The sequence below is a fragment of the Rhincodon typus genome, chromosome 7, assembly GCF_021869965.1.
Source record: "Rhincodon typus isolate 14 chromosome 7, sRhiTyp1.1, whole genome shotgun sequence".
In the NCBI taxonomy this organism is placed as follows: domain Eukaryota; kingdom Metazoa; phylum Chordata; class Chondrichthyes; order Orectolobiformes; family Rhincodontidae; genus Rhincodon; species Rhincodon typus.
In genome coordinates this window covers 92,405,052-92,429,672 of record NC_063338.1, presented here as the reverse complement: position 1 = coordinate 92,429,672, position 24,621 = coordinate 92,405,052, and the positions used below count along the sequence as shown (strand labels likewise).

Sequence of the window (24,621 nt, the reverse complement as noted above, 5' to 3'; positions counted from 1 at the left end):
AGGGCTGGTCTTCTCCAGGACATAGGAACTCTCATTTGTTTTTTTTAAGTCTTTGATGGGCTGTGTCCTGGAGAAGACCAGTCCTCCAAACAGATGTTCAAATGACACAGTCACCCACTCATCCCCAAATGCCCACGAAGTGGGTGACTTCGAGCCATTTCAGAGGACAGCGAGGAGTGAACCACATTGCTGTGGGTCTACAGTCATATGTAGGTCAGGCCACATGAGGATGGCAGATTTTCCTTCCTAATGGACATGAATGAACCAGATGGGTTTTTGTGACAATCAATGGTCATTTCATGCTTATCATTAGAGGCTAGCTTTCAATTCTACTTTTTTAAAAATTAATTTATACTAATATAGGAACTCAGTGGTTAGCACTGCTACCTCACAGCACCAGGGACCCTGGTTTGATTCCGGCTTCGGGCAAATGTCTGTGTGGAGATCACATATTCTCCTCGAGACTGCGTGAGTTTCCTCCCACAGTCCAAATACATGCAGGTTAGGTGGACTGGCGATGCTAAATTGCCCATAGTATCCAGGGATGTGTAGATTAGGTGGGTTAGACATGGGAAATGCTGGGTTACAGGGATAGGGTAAAGGGATGGGTCTGGGTGGGATGCTCTTAGAGGGTCGGTGTGAACTTGATGGGTTTCACACTGTAGGGACTCTATGATTCTATGACAAATTCTACCAGTTTCATGGTGAATTTTGAACCTGCACCCCCAGAGATTTAGCCTTAATTATTAGTCGAGTGATATAACCACTACTTTGCATTAACGTAGCTCTGATAATACTGGGAAACGAGGGACACTGTGGGAATTTTGTGAAAAGTCACCTTTGTCTTTTCATATTGGACAAAGTGGAAGTCAGCTTTTTTAAAACCAGGTACCCACCCAGATAGGTGCTTTAATACCAAGTTTCCAATGGGATCACTGGAATGGACGGCCTCTTTCTTTCTTGACATTTTATCATGGATGAAGATTTTGAGGAGGATAATGGGCACATATTTGAATCTGATCAAGTGTCCTGATCCAGCTTTGTCCAGAAGGATACCCATCCAGAGTGACCATGGATCTGGACTAGCACTCTAGATGCCAGGGCTTTGAACCTCACTGCGACAACTTGGGATATTGTATCAAATAATTTTTCACTGCGCTCCAGAAAAATAACCATGGAACTATCAGACTGCTGTAAACTGACAAAGGTTTCGGGGTGACTCCATGAAGCACTGTAGTGCCAGCATTATCCATGTCCCAACAGTATGCTCAACTAAAGTAAAAATGTGGTTACAGCATGTCTTCGGACTTCATCATACACCTGTGGTAGATCTAGGACTGCCTGCACTGCAGTTAGTTGTCTTATGGGGAAACTTTGTTATTAAATGTCAATGAATGTGTGCACCTTGTTTCACTGCAGCTTCTTCCCCTTTGACAAAAGATCAAATTAGTAATAAGGGTGTAAATGCACACTACCTTAATAACATGCTGGTAGAGTTCGGTAAACGCCTGTTGCCACAGTGCCTGTTCCAGTATTACACACAGGTCTGTGTACGTAAACCAGCCTCGTTTCAGTCCTTGCGACTCAGCAACTCTGCAGAACACGGAGGAACAGATTAAAAATTAAAGTGCTCGGTAGGGCATACAATGTTTTGCTGTTTAGTGACCGTTCTAAAGAGAATGAGTCAGAGGAGCTTGCTAACAGTCCATAACAATCTCAGGTGATTACAGTAAGACTGTACACTCAAATAAAACTAAAATACTGCAGATACTAGAAATCTGAAACAAACGCAGAATACTGAAGCAACTCAGCAGGTCTGACAGCATCTGTGGAGAGAGAAACAGTTTATGCTTCTAGTCTGGTATGTCACACTAGATTTAAAATGTTAATTCTGTTTCTCTTGCCACAGATACTGCTAGACCTGCTGCCTTTCTCTAGCATTCTCTGTGTTTGTGTCATCTTAGTCCTGTTGTAACTCCCTTTTATAAAATCTTATTTAATTTCCACTATATCGGATTGAATATTACAAACACAAATATCTGCAATAATGGATTTTCTTTTGCTCCTGTGCTTCAGTTAGGAGTTTATGCTCAGAAGCAGCTCCACAAATAGCTAGTTGAAGCAAAAACCTCCCATCAGAGGAACAACAAATGCAAATATTGTACTTGTACCATTCATAGCCCAAGGTTCAGTGCAGGCTCTCATTTGATGCCTTGTATGTGCTGCTGCTGACAATACTGAAATTCTTCTTACAGTGGGTAATGTCTGTTTTCTCTCATGACTGTCAGCAGTGTTAAAATTATGGTGTGTGAAAGAAAATGTGAATTGATATTTAATGTTAAGATGCTGAGAAGCTGTCTTCCTTGGCTATAGGCTCTAGAACTAGGGGGTCAAAGCCTGAAGATAAAAGGTTGATCATTTCTGATTGATGAGGTGAAATTTCTTCACTTGGAGGGTTGTAATATTGGGATTTCATTACCCTACGTGGCTGGGAATGAATATAATCATTGAATACATTAAAGACTGCAATCGATAGCATTTTGGACTCAAAGGAAATCAAGAAGTACAGGGATAACAGCAGGGAAGGAGAAGACCAATTATGATTTCATTGAATGAGTAACAGAGCAGGCTGGAGAGACTGCACGCCTTACTCCAGCTCCTATTTGTTACGTTTCTTTGGAGATTTACAGCCAATGAACCACTTTTACACGGTAGTGACTGTTGGAAGGGAGGAAACTCAAAACCAATTCTGAAATCACCAAATGATCTGGTGGCAGTCTACAATACATAATTTTGTAGCCAGTGGCTACTGTATTAGACATTTAGCTAATTGGAAATTCGGATGTAGCAAACTGAATTTAATTAAAATCAGGGAATGACACTGCCATTGGACAATAATCTCATTATTCATTCACATGGTCTATGCATGGCAAACAACCATCTTGAGTATTTATTTAGCTTTGTTTTTATTCATTCATAGGACGTGAATCTGGAGTCACATGTAAGCAAGACCAAGAAAGGAAAGCAGTTTCCGTCCCCAAAGGGCAACAGTGAACCAGCTGAGTTTTTCCTGACAATCGACAATAATTTCATGGTTGTCATTAGATTCTTAATTCCAGATTTTTATTGAATTCAAATTCCATCATCTACCATGGCGGGATTCAAACCCCGGCCCCCAAAACTTTACCTGGGTCTCTGGATTAATAGCCTAACAATAATATTCTAGGCCATCATCGCGCCAAGAGTAAGAAGACAAGGCCAATGTTAATTGTGGTACAGTACTAATTTACATCATTGGTTGCTGAATGGTGGTAGGTGTGTTTTATGTCACTGGCAACTGTGAACAGGCAATAAAGGCTGGCCAGCCAGCGACACCCACATCCCAAGTGAATTAAAACAAATACACACACGGCTAAAATTATATTGGGCAACACCAATGCACAACATCCAAAATCAGAGTTTATCTACATAACCTACTAAAAGTCCTATGACAACAGGACAGTAGGTTTTGCTAATATATGACTTCCTATTACTTTTCATATTACTACTACAGATTGCAGCTTCAGAACACAATTTACATCAAAGCAAGCGCTTCTCACCAACTCCCTGGACTCACCTTCCCTCCAGTCGACTCAAAAGCTCAAAGAATTCCTGGGTATTTACGTACAAGTTCCAATCCTGCAGCATAAACAGGAGATAAACCTTTAGATCAATTGTCACTGTGCAGATATCTAACCCATAAGCCCCTTTTTCAACCTTTCACCTGTTGGATATCTAGCAGCATCTTTAATCCACAGTACAACAAACACAAGAAACTTAATATAGTTTATTGATTGAAAAAAGTCAACTCTAATCAAAAGGGAAATATGACCTAGGGAAGAATGTGCCTTGTTCAAGTTAAAAAGAGATTGTGCACTGATGTGTTTTTCTAAAACAACTTCCCAAGTTACTGGGAGACCTTCAATTTGGAACTTAATTTTTGCCTGGTGACACTTCTCACATGGTAAGGAACATAGTTTTTTAGTTTCATAGCAAGCAAAGGCTTCCACAATTCAACACAGGCTGAGGCCTGAGACCTGCAAATCATCCTACTTGTTCGGGATATGGGGAGACTCTCAGCTTGCAGACCAAAGAAGTAAGGTCACTTTTAAGTCAAAATTCTAAAGTCACAGAGTCATACAGTTGTACAGCATGGGAACAGACCCTTCGATCCAACTCATCCATGCCAACCAGACATCCCATTGTCCCATTTGCCAGCATTTGGCCCATATCCCTCTAAACCCTTCCAATTCATATATCCATCCAGATGCCTTTTAAACGTTGTAATTGTACCCACCTCCATCAATCCCTCTGGCAGCTCATTCCATACACGTATCACTCTCTGTGCGAAAACATTATGCCTCAGGACTTTTTAAAATATTTCCCTTATCACCTTAAACCTATGCCCTCGAGTTCTGGACTCCCCTACCCTGGAAAAGAGGCAATGGCTATTCACCCTATCCGTGCTCCCCATAATTTTATAAACCTCTATCAATGATCACATATCTTTTTGTAATTACTTTAGCTCAACCTCCAAATTAGTTGGTCAGCAGTCGCTTGAGAACAAACTGAGTAAAAATTCACTGAGTCTCACTGACCTGCTGAAAGTACATTGACCTAAAGTGTTGAAATGTTACGGCCTAAACACACATCTCCACGTCCTTACCCTAACTCCCACACACCAGGCCTTGTCATCACATAGGCTGCTACCAGTAACAACCCATTGTTAGCCACTAACAGCTCCCATTAGCAGCTGTCTATTCTCCCAGACTGACCTTTACTTATTCCTTTGTCTGCCCAACTATCGTTCTCTCTCTGGGCTCCATCTCCATCTATCGTTTACTCCATCCCCCTCCTCCCACCCCTTCTTTAGCATATATTTATATATAACTTGCTTTCTCTCCATAGATGCTGCCAGACCTGTTGAGTTTTTCCAGCAATTTCTGTTTTTTAACTTTGAGAAACTAGGATTGTTCTCTTCAAAGCATCAAAGATTTGGAGAAGACCTGTTCAGAACTGTTCTAAATCCTGAATTTGTATAGTCAACAGGGAGGTAATTGTGCCAGTGGCGGAAGGACTGAAACATGGACACAGATTTAAGGAAGTGGCAAAAGAATCAGAGGTGAAGTGAGGAAACTCTTTTTTAAAAATATGTGTGGTGTGTAATCTAGAACGTGTTGCTTGAACGGGTGGAGGTAGAATATTTGATTGTAACTTCTACAATTAAATTTAATAAAATATTTGTAGGAAAATTACATGGTTGCAAAGAAAAAGCAAGGGAGTAAGAACTGGGAACAAGCACAATGGTTTTTGTTTCCTGTGTATTATTTTGTGACTCCATGTGATCACAAGAATTCATTCAGATTGTCTACTGATCCTTGTTCCCAAACAGTGCTTAGAACCAATTATTAAAGTTTCATAAGGATCTGCTGCTGATACACAGACTTGCAAACAGCAAGCCCAAATGGGTTACACAGGACAACAGCGCTCTTGGCCCAGCTCTGACTGGTACTATACTGGAAGCTCCACACCATTAAGTTGTTACACCAGGCCTCTTGTGACCAAATGGTGGCAAAATGGCTATGCTGTATGTCACGTAGCAAAGCCTAGCAAGTCAGGTAAGATGTTTTGAGCATAACATTAACTGTATGTACAAGATTTCCAATATCATAATTCCACTGAATGGACAGTTCAGATAACTTACAATTGCTCGCAGAAAGTTCATCTCCAACGTGTTGACCACTTGAACGTCCAGCTTGCCTGCGGCTCCCCACTCGTCATTAAACACCTCTTCCTCTTCTCCTTCATCATACAAGTATTTACTGGCAACCATCTGCAAGAAAGTCGAAAGAAGCTTGAAAACAAACACTAATAGGGAAAGATTAGGAATAACGGCTAAATATAATATTGCCCATTGAAACAAAGTTCTGAACTCTCTCAGTTATAAGTGTGATAAAAGATGTGCAACATATATTTTATTTTGAAATTTGGATTTTAAAATAGAGGCGGATGGATGTGAATCAGTTCGGTTTTGTGAAGAATTTTTTTTTGAAATTGATCAGTTATTTGGATCATGACCTAAGTGTAGTTGCAGTTAAGTGCAATGTTAAATGGATAAATGTTTATACTGTTGAGTTTGTGACAGATTGAATAAACACAATCAGATCACTACTTCAGTTTTGACTTAAGAGCAGGCAGTTCAACATCTCCATTTATAACAATCAAGTTTTTATTTCAGGGGAATCAGTCACCTCAGTAGCAAACACAATAAATGCTACAGAAAAGTTCTGAGGAAGAGTCATATCAGATTCAAAATGTTACTCTGTTTCTCTCTCCACAGATGCTGCCAGACATTCAGAGTTTCTTCAGCATTCTCTGTGCTTGTTTCAGATTTCCAGCATCCACAGCATTTTATTTCTGTTTAAGTGTTCCCTCAGCCAAGCTGGTTGAGTCTCTGGAGTTGCCAAGACAGGAATTTCGTGTGGTGTTGCCAGTTGATTATTGTATTATATTTTAATGAAAGGTTGTTAAATTGGGGAGTTGACAGAGTCAAGGATGGGGGGGATTTAAAGTTCATCACCTATTGGGGATGGAGGCCCATGGAGCAGAGCTTGGGTCTCGTGGACAAGTTGAGCTAGGATTGTAAGTTCATGATCAGAAAGAAATTTGAAAGAAGGCCTTGGGCATTTGAATAAGTTTGGACAATGAGAAGGGATGGACCTAACAAAGTCCTCGGTGGGACAAAGTGACAACGTCCTTGATGAGCCTTTTGGCAGAAAAAATGAATTGGTTGCAGAGTCTAGAGGAAGAGTTTAAAAAGGAGAGCCAGACCAGATCAGGAATGAAATTAAGGGTCATTTCTTTATGCAAAAAGGTGATACAAAATTGGAATTCTCTTCTGCAAATGGCAATTAATGCTAAGTCAGTTGTCTGAGATTGATATTTTGCAAAGTAAAAGGTAGGTGGGTATGGGGAAGAAAGGTGATTATATGGTGTTAGATTATGGATCAACATTGGAGTCTGCATTTTCAACTCTTGTTCCTTTTGACTCGAAGTTCAGAATGGAAAGAACGGACAGAAAAGGGTTTAGTGAGAAGTCTGTCAGATAACAGCTCAAGGAATGGCCTTGCTCTACCGTATAATCCTTCACTGATTATGACTAAACTGGTGGTTCATGAGTCATTGGTTAATCCAATCATGCACTAAACATGTTCAAAACAATATGGTCCTTGGGTTTAGGCTGTGGAGTGGTAGAATAGTGGTTATGTTACTGGGCTAGTAATCTAGGAGCCTGAACTATCTCGAGACAAATCTCATGACAGTTGGGGAAAATAAATTAAACTGATTGAAATAAATAAAGAAAAAGATAGTATCAATAATTGCCAAGGTCTTTTTCCCAGGGTAGTGGAGTCCAAAACTAGAGGGCATAAGTCGAAGGTGAGAGGGGAAAGATTTAAAAAGGACCCAACAGGCAACTTTTTCACATAGAGGGTGGTGCATGTATGGAGTGAGGTGCCAGAGAAAGTGGTATGGTGGATACAATTACAACATTTAAAAAGACATTTGGACAGGTACATGGATAGGAAAAATTTAGAGGGATTTGGGCCAAATGCAGGCAAATGGGACTAGTTCAAGTTAGGAAACCTCGTTGGCATGGATGAGTTGGGCCAAAAGGTTTGTTCCTTTCTTTATGATTGCATGAGTCATAGAGTCAGAGGGGCTGGATAGGCTAGGACTTTTTTCACTAGAGTGTAGGAGGTTGAGGGGTGACAATATAGAGGTTTATAAAATCATAAGGGGTATTGATAAGGTGAATAGCAGGTATCTTTTCCCTAGGGTGGGGGATTTCAAGACTATGGGGCATATTTTAATGGTGAGAAGAAAAAATTTGAAAATATGTCAGGGGAAACTTTTTTTTAAAACAGGGAAAGTAGTAGGTGTGGGCAGTTACAACATTTAAAAGACATTTAGACAAGTACATCAGTAAGAAATTATTGGAGGTCGAGACTAGGCAGGTAGGACTAATTTAGTTGGGATTATGTTTGGCATGGACATGTTGGGCCTAACGGGGTCAGTTTCCATACTGTATGACTCTCTGAATCAGTCAGGATCCTTTTTAATAGACCATGATCAGTTTCAAGCATTTGCTGAAGTAGTGAAGGTATAATTTATAATCATATACTGCCTTATCTCATGTCTTGGAAACATTGCAGCATTTGTCCTATACAGTTAATTACTTTGAAAAACTATTCAATATTATGAAAAGTTTTCAGGGAGTTGATGTAGAAAATGGTTTCCTGTTTCCATAATGAGGACGGTTGGTAACAAAAGGACAGAAGAATAGAGTAAATTCCTGATTCATTTGATCTTGGAGGATCTGGAGTTAGAGCTGTGGTGGGGAACAGGACATATAGCAGAATCATTGCCACAAACTAACACCATCAATGAAAGAGCAAAGCTGCAGGTATGCTGAACAGGTTAAAAACTCTTGCTGCTCAGATGCACCAATGAGAACTTCAACGTCAAGACAAAAATCTAAGCTTCACTGCAGTACTAAGTGGTGGTGGTGGTGGGGGGGGGGAATGAAAACAGAGGCCCCATCTGTCCTCTCAGGTGGCTGCAAAAGGTTGCACAGCACTATTTCAAAGGACAATTCTAGTCTCCCTGCTACAGGAAGGATGTTGTGGAGCTTGAAAGGATGCAGAAAAGATTTACAAGGACATTGCTGGGGTTGGAGAGCCCTAGGGAGAAGCTGAATAGGACATGGTTATTTTCCTTGGAGTGTCAGAGGCTGAGAGGTCTCCTTATAGAAGGGGCATGGATAGGGTGAATTGTCAAGGTCATTTCCCCAGGGTAGAGGAGTCCAAAACTAGAGGGCATAGGTTTAAGGTGAGAGGGGAAAGATTTAAAAGGCACCTAAGTAACAACTTTTTCATGCGTGTCTGAAATGAGCTGCCAGAGGAAGTGGAGGAGGCTGGTACAATTAAAGCATTTAAAAGGTATCTGAGTGGGTTCATGAATAAAAAGGGTTTAGAGGGATATGGGCCAAATGCGGCAAATGGGATTAAATTAATTTAGGATATCTGGTCAGCAGTTGGACCAAAGGGTCTGTTTCCGTGCTGTATATCTGACTCTATAACATGGGCATCATCTCTGATGATCTAGTCAATTTTTATCCCTCAATCCTTGTCCCTAGTAGAGTTTATCTGGTAAGGAGCATATTGCTGTTGTGGGAGCTTATGTGCAAACTAGCTGCACTGGCTCCTGTATTACACCATTGACAATATCTCAAAAGTTCTTCATTAGCTGTGAAGGGCTTAGGGGTATCCCAGATTTATGAAAGACACTATATGTTTCTAAGTGGATCTCAATCATCGTCTGAAACCACAAAGACAGAGTGAAGTCATTGTCTCACTCACCATGGATATTAGAAAAAGATCAGATGAGGAGATCTGCTGCAGGTACTCCGGATTTCGATGTCGTAGCCGTTCAATGTAGACGAGAGCAAGCATCATTGCACAAGGCGAGATACAGGCTTCCCTGTGGAAAAGGCAGACATCATTAATCCTCATAGGTTTTGACTGCACACTGATGATTGTACATTAGGTAGTGACTAGGCTTGGGAAATAGACAGAAAATGACAGATTTACAGACTACTTTAAATCATACTGAATTATCAATATCAGTAATAAATTTCAATACGGTCAGTGCAGTTAATGGCCATGCATTATTTCAGATATTTTACAGCTCGGTAATGCTCTAGACTCTAAACTGAAGCGTCTTCAAAGCTAGAATGTCTACAAATCAAAGCCTCCTAGATGAGATCCAGGATTTGCAGACCTGTGGAGAGAATTCAACAGATGTAATCAGATCTTAAAGTCCAGCTTTATGCAAAATTTGGAAACAATATTAAGCTTGAAGCTGATAACAAATGAACTGTTTATTCTCACCAGTCATGTTTCACTTGACTGAATGAATTAATTTCTACTGCAGATTGTGTTAGGACACAGGGATTTTTGTTTGCAATAAAAAAAATTCATCATTTTGTTCATGATTTTCAATGGAATTTCAAACTTTTTGTCCGGTAGCTCCACTTATTTGATGAAAATATCAAATCTAGCAAAGCTAGAATGTTCAAAGATAAGGCCACAACCATCCTTCTGGGGTAATCAGGGATGGACAATATATCTTGCGTTACGAAAACATAGATCCCAGAACTAAGTAAAATAAAAAAAATCTTGCATAAGGCAGTTTTGGAGGAGAATCCAATCCTAGCCATTGAATAGCCAACTCCATACTGCCCTTGACACCTCTCCAACTTTTATCTCCTGTAACTTCTCTCTGATACAAATTCTCCAATTCGAAAAGATATATTCCAAGAAATACATGACAGAGTCGAGGACAATATGTGCACTACTCAGGACTTTCAACTACGGTTGGAAAACAAGTTCGATCCTATTGGTAATTCAAGCAACTCTCAGGCCCTATTATGCAAAAAAACAATTACTACAGTACTGCAACGTAACGTGTAAATATACCTAGCCACGTGAGCTGCATATTTCTTCCGGAGTTTTCGAATAGGACTTGGTGCTGATTTCTGAAGCAGTTCCACTGCAATGTCTGAAAAAGAAAATATCTTTGAATTAGTTCATTTGCTGGGCAGTTCAGAATGTGAATCTTACTGAAAAGAAAGGCTTGTTGCTGAACTGTCTGTCTTGCACTCATAGGGGCAAATGTCGAATTTCAAATTTCAAACACTCACAGCAATTTATACTACTAGAGAAACAGGGTTGGTATGTTAACCTTGATTGGTTGAAGCATTGCCACAGACAAAGCAAGGGAAATTATAGATAATGCAGATTCCTGAATGATTCAATAAGGAGACAAGGTTTGAACATCATCTTTTTGTCTGCAAAGAACATGTCCCCGCTCTTGCTGCTAGCAATTGTAAATGAGCCATGATATACAGCTTGATGATTATCTTAAACTGGTTTCACATTTTTTAAGATTCATTTATGGGATATGGGCATCGCTGGCTTGCCTATCCCTAGGTGGCCTCGAAAAGGTGGTGGTGAGTTGCCTTCATGAACCACTGCAGTCCACTGGCTGTGGGTTGACCCACAATGCCACTAGGGAGAGAATTCCAGGATTCTGATCCAGTGACAGCGACGGAATGACGATATATTTCCTAGTCATCATGGTAAATAGCTTGGAGCGGAACTTGAAGGTGGTGGCGTTCCCATATGTCTGCTGTCCTTGTCCTTCCAGATGGAAGTGATCATGGGTTTGGAAGGTACGGTCTGAGGATCTTTGGTGAATTTCTGCAGTGCATCTTGTACATAGTACACACTGCTGCTACTGAGTGTCAGTGGTGGAGGGAGTGGATGTTTGTGGATGTAGTGCCAATCAAGCGGGCTGCTTTGTCCTGGATGGTGTCAAGCTTCTTGAGTGTTGATGGGCTGTACTCATCCAGGCAAGTGGGGAGTATTCCACTACACTCCTGACTTGTGCCTTGTAGATGTTGGACAGGCTTTGAGGAGTCAGGAGGTGAATTACTTGCCACAGTATTCCGAGCTTCTGACCTGATCTTGTAGCCAGTGTTTTTATATGATGAGTCCAGTTGAGTTTCTGGTCAATGATAACACCCAGGATGTTAATAGTGGGGGATTCAGTGATGGTAACACCATTGAATGTCAAGGGGCAGTGGTTAGATTGTCTGTGTTTTGATGATGGTCATTGCCTGCCATTTGGGTGGCATGAATGTTACTTGCCACTTGTCAGCCCAAGGCTAGATATTACCCAGGTCTTGCTTCTTTATCGGTGGAGTCATAAATGGTGCAGGTCAATGTCAAATCATCAGAGAACATCTGATGTTATGACGGAGGGAAGGTCATTGATGAAGCAGCTGAAGATGGTTGGGCTGAGGACACTACCTGAGGAACTCCTGCAGAGATGTCCTGGAACTGAGATGACAGACCTCCAACAACCACAAACATCTTCCTATGTGTCAGGTATGACTCCAAGAGTTTGACTCCAATACCCATTTTTGCTAGGGCTCTTTGATGCCACAGTCTGTCAACTGCAGCCTTGATGGCAAGGGCTGTCACTCTCACCTCACCTCTGGAATTCAGCTCTTTTGTCCATGTTTGAGCCAAGGCTGTAATGAGGTCAGGAGCTGAGTGGCCCTGGCGCAACCCAAACTGGACGTCACTGAGCAGGTTATTGCTGAGCAGGTGCTGTTTGATAGCACTAGTGATGACACCTTCCATCACATTACTGATGGTTGACAGTAGATTGATGGGGTGGTAATTGGCTGGATTGGATTTGCCCTGCTTTTTGTGTACACAACATACTTGGGCAATTTTCCAAATTGTCGGGTAGATACAGAATCAGAGAGTTCCTACAGTGTGGAAACAGGCCATTTGGTCCAACAAGTCCACACCGCCCCTCTGAGGCGCATCCCACCCAGACCCATTCCCCTACCCACTTGTCTAACCCACCTAACCTAAACATCCCTGGACATTATGGGCAATTTAGCATGGCTAATCCACCTACCCGGCACATTTTTGGACTGAGAGGGGAAACTGGAGCACCTGGAGGAAACCCACACAGACACGGGGAGAATGTGCAAACTCCACACAGACAGTTGCATGACGGTGGAATTGAACCTGGGTCCCTGGCGCTCTGAGGCAGCAGTCTAACCAATGAGCCACCGTGCCCCCAATTAACAGTGCTATAAATGAACTGGAACAGCTTGGCTCGGGGAGTGGCAAGTTCTGGAGCACGGGTCTTCAGTACTTGTGCTGGAAAGCTGTCAGGGCCTGTGGCCTTTGCAGTATCTGATGTCTCCAACCGTTTCTTGATATCACGTGGAGTGAATCAAATTGGCCGAAGACTGATATCTGTAATGCTGGGGACCACTGGAGGAGGCTAAGATTGTTTGTACAGCTGAGAATGCTCTCAGAATTATTCAGCAAATGCTGCCCAATTGCAGAATCACAATAGATGGTTGTTTAGACAAGCTGTACATGGTTCATTTTAGGTTTGTAAGCATTGGCTACTTCAGTCAGCTAATCATAGAGGCGCATGGCCTATGTATCTGATATCATATTTTTTGAACTGTGAAGTTTTGTTGATATTTGGCTGTGATTAATAGTGGTCAGGACACTGTCAAGAAATCCCTTTCTCTTCATCAAGAGGCTGCAATGAGTTTTTTTTATGCCAACTGAGAGGGAACAGCCTTGGTTTATAAAACCGTATCCAAAAGCTGGATAAGACAAATCATGTAAATTCATCATTACTTTTCACTCTCCGACTATACTCCACATCTACAAAATATAAAATTCGCCAGAACTGTTCAACTATTTTATCTACCTGGTTGGTAATTTTCAAGTAATTTTGCATTTGAACTCCTATTTCACTATGTTCATCCAAATCCTTCAGTGCTTTTCCATTAAGTGTGCACACTCACTCATAGATTGAGCATATAAAGATAAGAGCTCAGAGGCCGAGGCCATTTGGCTCTTTCAGCATGTTCTGCCATTTGACAAGATCATAACTGATCTGTCAGAGTCATGCAGCACAGAAACAGACCCTTTGTCCATGCAGACAAAGTTTCCCAAACTAAACTAGCCCCACTTGCCAGCGTTTGGCCCATATCCCCAGAAACCATTCCTATTCATGTACCCATTCAAATGTCTTTTAAATATTATAACTGTACCTGCATCAACCACTTCCTTTGGCAGTTCATTCCATGGATGAACCACCCTCTGCGTGACAAAATTGCTCCTCAGGCTCCTTTTAAATCTTTCTCCTCTCACCTTAAAAATTTGCCCTCTAGTTTTAAATTCCTCCACCCTAGGGAAATGTTCTCTAGTATTCATTGTATCTATGCTCCTCATGATTTTATAAACCTCCAAAAGGTCACCCCTCAACCTCCTATGCTCCAGTGAAAAATGTCCGAGCCTATCCAGCCTCCCCTTATAACTCAAACCCTCCAGTCTGGGCAACATGTTGGTAAATCTTTTCTGAACCCTCTCCATTTTAACAATATCATTCCTACAGCAGGGCAACCATAACTGTACACAGCAGTCCAGAAGAGGCCTTACCAATGACCTGTACAACCTCAACATGACATCCCAATTCCTTTACTTAATGGTCTGAGCAATCTTAGATAATTTTCTTGATCATAGTTTCTGCTCCACTTCGCTATCTACTTTTTGTACCCTTTGACTCACTTGTCAATCAAGAAACTATTTAGTTCAGCCTTGAAAATACTTAATGCCTCCACAGCTCTTCAGTGCAAAGGGGAAGGGAGATCCGCACACTAACAACTCACAGTCAAAAAATTCTTCATCTCCATCTTAGGTTAGAGACCTTTATTGTTAAATTGTGATCTTAGTTTTAGTCTCCCCTACAAATAGAGGTACACATTTCAATTCCTGTCAGGATCTTGCGTGTTGGATTCTTTCAAACTTCAAAGGCGTTCAAGGTTGAACCTATACACGTCTCCACATAAAGTAACCCCTTATTCCATGAATAAGCCAAGCAAACCTTTCCTGAACTGTTTCCAATGTTATCATATCGTCTCTCAAGTATAGAAATCAAACCTGTGTGCACAACACTACAGATGTGGTCTTGCCAATGCCCTATCCAACTGCGGCAAAAACTTCCCTGCTTTTAAATTCAATTCCCTTTCCAATAAATAACATTCCGTTTGCCTTCCTAATTACTTGTTGTACCTGCATGCTATTGTTTTGTGATTCATGTACCAGAACACCCAGATCCTTTTGTACCAGTTTTGCAACCTTCCATTTAAATATAACCTTTCCAATTCTTCCTGCCACAGTAGGAGAGCGCACATTTTCTCAAATAATACTCCATCTGCCAAGTTTTTTGCTCACTCAGAGATACCTAAATCCCTTTTTAAAACTCTTTGTGTCCTCCTCACAATTTATCTTCCTATCCATCTTTGTAGCATCAGCAAGTTTCATAACCATACACCTGGTTCTTTCATCTAAGTCATTTATTTAGGTTACAAACAGTTGAGACGCAGTGCTTATGCCCTGGCACTCCACTGGTTGTAGCTTGCCAACCAGAAAATGACCATTCATCCCTACACTCTGTTTCCTGTTAGTTATCCAATCTTTCTCCATAAAAAAATGTTAGCCCCTACATCATATCGTCTCACTTTGTGTAGTAACAGCTGATGTGGCACCGTATCAAACACATTTTTGATTATCTATATAATTACATCCACAGGTTCCCCATTATCCACATTATTAGAATTCTTTGAGGAAGTGACAAGTAAATTAGAGAGACACAATTTTACTTTTGCAAAATCCTAATGCAGTTAGGTAAAGTCCACATGGCTTTGTTAGTGTGCTGCTGTATCCTTCTTGATAATAGATTCTAGCATTTTGTCTCTGACCAATTAGTCTAATTGAATGTTGGTCACAGAGTCATACAGCATGGAAACAGATCCTTCAGTCCAACTCATCCATGCCAACCAGACATCCCAATTTGACCTAGCTCCATTTGCCAGCATTTGGCCCATATCCTTCTAAACCCTTCTTATTCATATACCCATCCAGATGCCTTTCAAATGTTGTAATTGTACCCACCTCCACCACTTCCTGTCAGCTCATTCCATACACACACCACCCTCTGTGAGAAAAAGTTATCCCTCAGGTCCTTTTAAATCCTTACCCTCTCATCTTAAACCTATGTCTTCTAGTTTTGGACTTTCCCACCACAGGGAAGAAACATTGACTATTCACTCTATCCATGCCCCTTATGGTTTTATAAACCTCTAGAAGGTCACTCCTTTAATCTCTGACGCTCCAGGGAAAAAAGCCCCAGCCTATTCAGCCTCTGCCTATAGCTCAAATCCTCCAGTCCTGGCAACACCTTTGTTAATCTTTTCTGCACAATCAGTTGGCTGCAATGTTTGTCTGCACAGCAAAACTGTACTTCAAAAGTCAAATCAAGGACAGACAAGTGCATGACAATGTCTGATAAATGCGAGATACATTTATAAATTCAAATTTTATTTACGTGTTTAAAAGATTAGACTACATGCATATTTGCAGATCTGGTAAATTAAACGTCAACTCCATTTGGAAGCAACTATCACATTTCCTAAGCTAAGCATAACTTCGTATTGGTTATGGGAACATATAAATACTGCATTTCTATCACTGAACTTGCGCATAATTGGAAGGCTTTCCTGAGTAGTACAGGGCATTACTGAGGGACCAAATATGACAGTTTTGGTCTTATTTAAGGAAGGCATAACTGCATTAGATGCATTGCACAGAAGGTTTATTTGATTGACAGTTGGGATGAAGGAGTTGTCTTATGAGGAAACATATTGGGCCATATTGAGAGTTTTGAAGAATGAAATGCTGAATAAAGGATTACGATGAAATTTGAAAGGTGGATGCTGTGAGAATGTCTTCCCTTGTGGGAGAGATTAGAAATAGGGGATACAGTATACAAATAAGAGGTCTTCCATTTAAGACAGGAAAAAAGGCAGAATTTCTTTTCTCTCAGAGGGTAGTTAGTCTGTATAATTCACTTCAATATTTTTATGACTGGTAGAATCCTGACCGGCAAGTCAGTCACAAAGTATGGGGCTTAAACTGGAATGTAAAGGCCACAATAAGATCTGGCAAATGGCCTATTTCTGCTCATAAATCATATTTTCTTATGTCAAGGCGTTATCTACACCACAGTACTCACAGCAGCATCACCAGGGTGTGAAAACTGGCACCTCTGGCTTTCACTATTTTGTTTTAAATCTGAATATGCTGGCTGAAATTGATTGGTAATATGGGCTCTGAACGACAGCCCTTGTTCTGACAACAGGAGAAAGCTGCGGTCAGAAAGCTAAAGATACAACCACAACATCCAACAATACCCCATGTAAACTTGGATAATATGGCTCAAATAGGCGTCCTACGGCCCTTATGCATCAGCCAACACTGTGAAATCTTCTCACTGTTGATGTTTTTGGAAGTTTCAAATATCAAAGAAAAATCAAAGTCCAACCATATGCATTATAACGCATACACATACCGGTAACAGGACAGGACAGAGCATCCATGTTGTAGTCCATGTCTCGACCGTAGTAGAGTCGCTTTTTCACTCTCTCCGTCAACTTGCTGTGGCCAGGAAGAAGCTGCAGTGGTCAATAATACGAGTGTTAGGTGACACAACCCTTATTGTCAACAAAAACAAATTGTTGTAAAAACTCAGGTCTGGCATCAGCTGTGGAGACAACTCTCATTGATCCCATTGTCTTCATGTGTAACTTAAAACTATGCATAACTCCACAAGAGATAACAAGAATTGCAGCCAAGCAGTATTACAACAATTTCCATTTATAGAGCATTTTTAAAGCAGTAAAACCAGTCCAAGGCCCTTCACAAGGGCCACTATCGAGATAAATTTCAAATTGAGCCACATCAGATTAGGTGTTAAGGAATACCTTAAGGGAAGAATGAGTGAGAGTCTGACAAATTTAGGGAGAATATTTAAGCTCATTTTTTTTTGATATTTCTATGGTATGTGGGTGTTATAGGCACAACCAGCATCAGTTGCCCATCTCTAATTGCCCTTGAACTGCATGGGCTGATGACATAGCCACCCTTGTTGCAGCAATCAAAACAGATGTACAAGAGGCTAGAATGGCAGCCTGAAAATTAAGCTGCACAGTAACCATTAAATCCTGTGACCAGAAGTATTAAATGAATGAGCAAGTACCTTTTACAGGCAAGACACAGTATGGGAACAAGGGATGAAAATTCACTAATGTTGAAGAAAGCTGTCCACAGAGATTTAATTATTTCTGTGGATGGATTTCCTTTTGTACGGCATAACTTTGATTCCAGAGTCAACTTAAAGGATCTCTGGTGACCAACAACCACTAATCACACAGAGAAATTCTCAGGCTGGACACATGAAGCAAAAACCATCGATGATCTTTCACATGTTTAATTATTTTACTTATAGCAAAATAAAGATTAGAACCTAGACATGAAATTACAGTATAAATTTAAATTTCCAAAGCTCTAATTCTTTTTAATAAATGCACATCTTGCAAACATAAAATTAGTTTTACAGGACTATAGATGCTATTTAATAATAGTTATGAATTTAGTACATCATTGAAGACCCCACTTACAACTCATTCAACAAGGTTAACATTTTCAATGGATTTGGAGTGTGATTAATTGTGTAAAAGATGGATATCCTTGTTAATTCAAATGATTTGTAAAGGTTTCCATTTCCTGGTAATTCACCTGTGCACTCTCTGGATTTCTACACTGAACTCCACACATAGAAACTGATGCTCAAACTACAAACCAAAATCCAGGCCATTATCTTGTCGGTTACGCAGAGACTAATTGCAGACATTTGTGAGTGCAACTTATGAAGAATTTTAAAAGGAGAAACCAGCAGAGGTTTACCAAGTTAAATACAAAGAACAGAAGACTTATTTCAATAGTTATCTTGAACACATGGCCTGTGTTGATACCATACTAAATATGCTATTTCCAAATAAACTACTGGATTGGATGTTTTCAGCCCTTCCACTTTTAAGATAATGCAACAGAATTGTAACTTTACACAATACACCAGGAATTATTCGTCATGGCACCATCTGAGCCATGAAACTGCACCAGCAATGTATCATTTAAAATAAAGTGCATGGGAATGATTCTAAACTTCTGGATCAAATTACTGACTTGCAGATAACGCCTGAGAATTGATAGTTCTCTCCACTTGATATTAGGAACATCATTCAAATTCTGACATCGTTTTTTAAAACGGTGAAGGCAGTCTTTACAAGTACTGGACATAGCATGCTTTACAATTTGATCATTCAGGTCACACCATCAGTACCTCTGACCCACTATGTTTTTCCCCTCTTCTGTTCATTGGCTGTTTTACCAAAGTGTAAAGGGTATAGAGGCTGTTTGTTCCCTCCCTTCATACCCTGGTTCACCAGTCAAGCACCAGCAGTACAGACAAGATCATAATGATTTAGCCCATATCTTTCTACTAATATTTTAGAAAGCTTCAGTACTGTGTGCACATCCTGTAGCACTTTGTTGTCTGGTTCAAAGTAAAAGATATCAGATTAAACAATACAGGAATCACATAATTCCAAAAAGAAAAGTTGCCATGTCATTCACAAAAGATTCCAAGGCACTATTTCAAAGAAAAGCAACAGAAAAATTCTACTTACTGTATAACTTAACTCTCAACCAATCTCCCCAAAAAAATTAGTTTGGTCATCATCTCATTATGGTTTGTGGAAACCGGTGGTGTACAAATCATCTGCCTCACTCCGACAGCACAACAGCAACTGTATTCGATTGACTCCACATTGTTTTGGTCTTCTTATTTAAGGAAAGCATAACTGCATTAGATGCAGTCTAATCGAAGGCTAACTTGATTGATTTTTGGGATGAAGGGGCTGGTTTATGAGGAAAGATTTGACAGATTCAGCTTGCATTCATTGGAGTTTAGAAGACTTGTGCTTTGTGACATTCTGAGAGCATGATGAAGGGTGTCATGTCAAGACAAGTTATTCTCGCTCTTTTTACTCATTATTCAGCTATTCTTATTTAGCTCTTTATTTATCTGTAACTCTGTTAGCTGAATAAGTAGCAGAATCTAGCTTCAGTAATTTCTATTCATGCCTGCTTCTCAAGTTTACATCAACCTTGAATGGCGTGGAGGTGTACCTGTAGCTGAAGGTCGCCCAATGCATCAACTGCCCTGGTCGTTTCAGATGGTAGAGATCATTACAAGTTCATCTTTCCTTCTTTTGGTGGCTTCCGGTAAAGAAGGAAATTCCAAGAGGCGGCTGCAGTGGAGAATGTGGTGTGGATCCAGCCCTTTCTCGTGGCTGCATCTTGGTGGGTCATTTGACCAGGCTGCTTCGGCAGCAACTTTGTAGATGAAATGGGTCCAGGTCCAGGATTCAAATGACCGGCCTGGAACTCCTTTTTGGTGGCTTCAGTGGTGGCCTAGACTCCGTATGGCAGCGGTTTTCATCAGTGTCGGTCTGGGTCACCTCATGCTGGTTTCGGCATTGGTCTGATCGTGGTGGGTCCAGCTTGCAACTGGGGGCGGGGTGCGTCAGGTCCTCAAGTCCAGAGCTGTGAAATAGACTAAAATGGCCTGTCTTAAACTCTCTTTTTTTAAAGAGATGTTGATTCTTTAAAATTATGCTATCTTAGAAGGGCTATTACTTTGAACATTTTATTCTTCTATTGTTCCAATTTGTTACTATGGTTTTGTACTTTTGAAGGTCTGTAAGCTGAACTTTTATTTATTTATTTTCTTTTTACCGAAGGATTTGTACTTAAGGATCTGTACCTAGGTACCTTTGTACCTAAGTTGGCACTGTAAGTGGCAACTTGCACACTTTTCACTGTACTCATGTGACAAAGTTAATTCAAATTCATGGCCATCGGTTCTTTGGTTCAAGGTCATAAATTGCTAGGTTTAGTTCATTTAATCTCACAACTTGTCATAACTCACTACTGTTAGTCTGATATTGCAGTGAAAGGTTGCTGTACCATTTGCCCAAATCATAAAGTGATCAGTGTTAGTTTTAAGCTTCTGGATTATGTTCTTTTGAATGATCTCAACCTTACCAGTTACACCCCTGCTGCAAACAATGTACTTCTATAATTTTCTGGAACAAGTAAACATGCTTGATGCAAGGAGCCACCTTAGGAGTTGACTTTTGTACACTCTCAGGAGTAACAGCATTCTCCCGGAATTAGTTATCAAGAACGTCACAGAACACTGTGAGATCGAAATGACCCTTCAAATCTACCAATGAGCCTCTTCTGATCTGGCATACACTGGCTTTGAATTTTTATCATGTGAGGCAGTGAATGTCCCAAACATGGACACACCCTTCATAGAGAGTCATTTAGCCCTTTGACTGCCCTAAAAATTACTGGATTTGGCAAAGCAACCTTAAGGCTCATCAAAACAATGCTGGTCTCCATTACCGACTTACAGGAATGAAACTGAACAAATAGGTCTGTCATTAAAATACACTTACTAACAAGCATTTGAAGCAAAGTGCATAATGGACCATGGACTAAGATAGATGAGGTGAACGAAAGTGAGAGAGTACAACTTTTTATTCTCTTGTGGGACATGGGCAATAAATGCTGGCCCAGTCAACAATGCCTATCTCTGATTGCCCCAAAGGTGGTGGTGGTGAGCGGCCTTCTTGAACCACTGTGATCCATATGCAGTATGTAGAATCACAATGTCGTCATGGAGGGAATTCCAGAATTTTATCCCAATGATACTGAAGGAATGGTGAGTGAGGGGAACTTTCAGGTCATGGTGTATCTGCTATCCCTGCCCTTCTAGATGGTAGTGGTCATGAATTTGAAAGGTGCTATCCAAGGAATCTATGTGAATTTCTCCAGCATCTTTTAAATGGTACACGTTACTGCTCCTGAACATCAGTGGTGGAGGGAGGGAAAGTTTGTTGATGTGGTGCCAATCAAGAGGGCTGCTTTGTCCTGGACAGTCAAGCACCTTCAGTGTTGTTGTTTGGAGCATGAACCAGTTGGAATGAATGACCTTCTTCTCTTCTGCATATCATGTAAATATTACACCATCTCCTCTTCAACATCAGTTTATTTTCCCCACTGTTACTGACAGGATATAACAGTGGCTAGAATATATTAGATTTATTTTCTCCCATCATTCTCCAATGCTAAAAACTAGTTACTGACTCACCAGCCAATGAAAATAGAGTTTCTTAATTTATCTCAAAATTCATAACACCATTTAGAAGAAATCTATTTGGATGTTCCAAACCAGCACATGAATTAATCGTTACTATTTCTCTCTTGCTTCTTCCTTCATACTTAATCTTACTGGCACTGCTATCACACCGGTTTGTCAGAGATCAGCGAGTACTCGGGTACATTAAGAAAGCCAATGAAACCTCATATGGGACTCCACCTCACACCATTAACACTTGGCTGAATCTTTACCTTCATAAAATTTTCATCGGGTTGGAAGGTCTGCCCACATGGCAAACTTTTCTTTGGCTGCCCGAGTAACAAGTGACATGTTATTCTTTCCATTGCATTTCCATCAAACATTTCAACTTCAGCCTGGCTCAACAAGGGGTGCCTGAAGCTGGGGTCACTGTGCTAATGGTCCGAAACAGCAGACACACTTTGGCAAAGTTCTGCTCCCTACTCAGCAATTTTGTGGAAATATGAGTGGAGTGCTGAGCTGCTTAACAGATACAAAAAAAACTGATGTGGTTTATTGATGTCGCAGCAAATCTACAAAGCCCTTACAAAATATGCATTAGACATTTTTTGACACTGTGCTGAGGTTTGAAGAAATACTCCATGATCAGACTTGTGTTCCAACTCTCAATCGAAATTACTTCACAGTAGCATACAAACGACAGTATAACTACATTCACACCGTTGTACTGAATAGCAATACTAAAATCACGTACACTATTAATTACACAATGCAACAAGCACTACAGCTACTTTGGCTAATTATTTACATAATTTTGCAACTGTTGATTTGTTCAACCGTTTCATCCCTTCCTTTGGAGATAGTAAGAACTGCAGATGCTGGAGTCAGCCTTCTGGGTTCCGACCCGGAACATCAACTCTCCTGCTCCTCTGATGCTGCCTGGCCTGCTGTGTCCCTCCAGCTCCACCCTGTTATCTCATCCCTTCCTTTGTTGTTCATGCCCCGAGCCAAATTTTCATTGTCGCCCAATGTAGCTGTTCTCCTTGGCGCAGTCACCATCATTACCATTCAATGCTTTTTGCTTTAAATTTATTCACAGAATGCAGTCATTGGAGTCAGTGTCTATCCCTAAGAGCCCTCCAGATGGTAATCATGTGCTGTCTTCTTGAATGGGCCACTTAAGATGGCAGTTAAAAGTCCTTCATTCTGTGGATCTGGAATCCCATATTGGCCAGATCAGAGACATTAAGGAAACCTGATGGGCTCTTACAGAATGCATGGACTTTCATTGACACAATTACTGATAGTAATTTCTTTTCAGGATTTATTTTAATCCATTTCAGTTATTTTCCCCAACTGCCACAGGATTTGTATTGAGATGATTCAGGCTTCTAGATTACTAGTCCAGTAACATCACCACTATTCTAGGACTCCACAATCTCAGGACCATATTGATTTGAACATGTTTAGATCATGGTTGAATTAACCAATGAGCCATGAACCACCAGTTTAATCATAATCATTTAAGGATTATCTTGAAGAGCAAAGCCATTCCTTTTGTCTGACAGGCTTCCCATTAAACCATCCTCTCTCTGTCTGTTCTTTCTATTCTGAGCACTGGGCCCAGCAGTTGTAAATTCAGACTGCAAAGCTGATCAACAATCTAACACCATATAGTCACTTTTCCTCAACATTCTTCTTTACCTTTTACTTTGCAAAATATCAATTTCAGATAAGTGACCTAGCATTAATTGCCATTTGCAGAAGAGAATTTCAATTCCCCATCACCCTAATTTTACTCTTGATCTGATCTGGTTCTCCTATTTTAAACACTCCTCTAGATTCCCCAACTAATTCTCCCAACCTGATCCCATTAATATGCTAAAGGGTTTACAAATCTACGTCCCACCAACAGCAGGATTTTGTTAGCTCCATCGCTTCTCCTTGTCCAAACCTGTTCCAATGCCCAAAGGCCTGCTCCATTTCCACTTCTAATTTCTTTCAGATCATGACCTTCCAACCCAGGTTCAGTTTGTCCATGCGATCCAGCCTCTGCTTCATGGGCCCCCACCCCCACTCCATGTTGATTAAATTACCCTCATCCTTGACCTCTTCGACTCCCCAAATTACAAACCTTTTCATAAAATAATACACAATAATCAACTGGCAATACCACACTGAGAAACTATTGATAATAAGTGGACGGTAAATACTGATAGAAACAGCCTCAGGGGCCTAGGAGCCACCAGGCCCCGATCCCCGGTCTGGGTGGCGGGCCTGGGCCAGCGGCAGTGCACTCGGCACCGTGCAGCGGGCAAACGCGACTCCGAGGCCCAGGGCCCACCTCCGGATCCGGGCTCCCCGACACCGGGAGCTGAGAGGGCTAACATCAACACGAGGCGAAAACACTCACGCTGAACTCCTGGAGCCCACAGCACGGGAAGGATCGAGAGTCAAAAAGCGAATCCACCCAGTCCGCCATCTTACCGCAGGAGGAGGGGGAGGGGAGGGGCGGGGCCAGGAGGGGAGGGGAGTGGGAGGGCTCGGCCATGAGGGGAGGGGTGGGGTGGGGACGGGAGGGGAGGGGCCAGGCGTGGGGGCGGGGCCAGGTGCGAGGGGGCGGGACAAGTGTTGTTGATGACGGTAGATGGGGCGGGGCCAAGCGTGGGGCGGGGCCAAGATGGGGATGCAGGGGAGGGGCGAAGCCAAGTGGGTGGGGTGGGGCCTTTGGGGTCTGTGGAGAGGGGACAAGGTTGGGGAAAGGTCAAGGAGAGTGGGGAGCCAGGGAAAGAGGGCAGGACGAGA

General features: G+C 41.3%; 1 protein-coding gene across 1 annotated transcript in view; it reads right to left on the bottom strand.

The window, feature by feature from the left end:
* cnppd1 (cyclin Pas1/PHO80 domain containing 1) overlaps positions 1–24,371 on the bottom strand; it is a 37,176-nt gene extending 12,805 nt beyond the window's left edge. The window contains exons 1-7 of the mRNA XM_020520285.2: positions 24,230–24,371; positions 17,119–17,221; positions 10,578–10,659; positions 9,459–9,579; positions 5,744–5,872; positions 3,617–3,678; positions 1,476–1,593 (exon numbers count right to left, since the gene is read on the bottom strand). Coding sequence (XP_020375874.2) covers positions 1,476–1,593; positions 3,617–3,678; positions 5,744–5,872; positions 9,459–9,579; positions 10,578–10,659; positions 17,119–17,221; positions 24,230–24,367 — 753 coding nt within the window. The 5' untranslated portion in view covers positions 24,368–24,371. The remainder of the gene's footprint in view (positions 1–1,475; positions 1,594–3,616; positions 3,679–5,743; positions 5,873–9,458; positions 9,580–10,577; positions 10,660–17,118; positions 17,222–24,229) is intronic.
* Between the last annotated feature and the right edge of the window lie 250 nt (positions 24,372–24,621).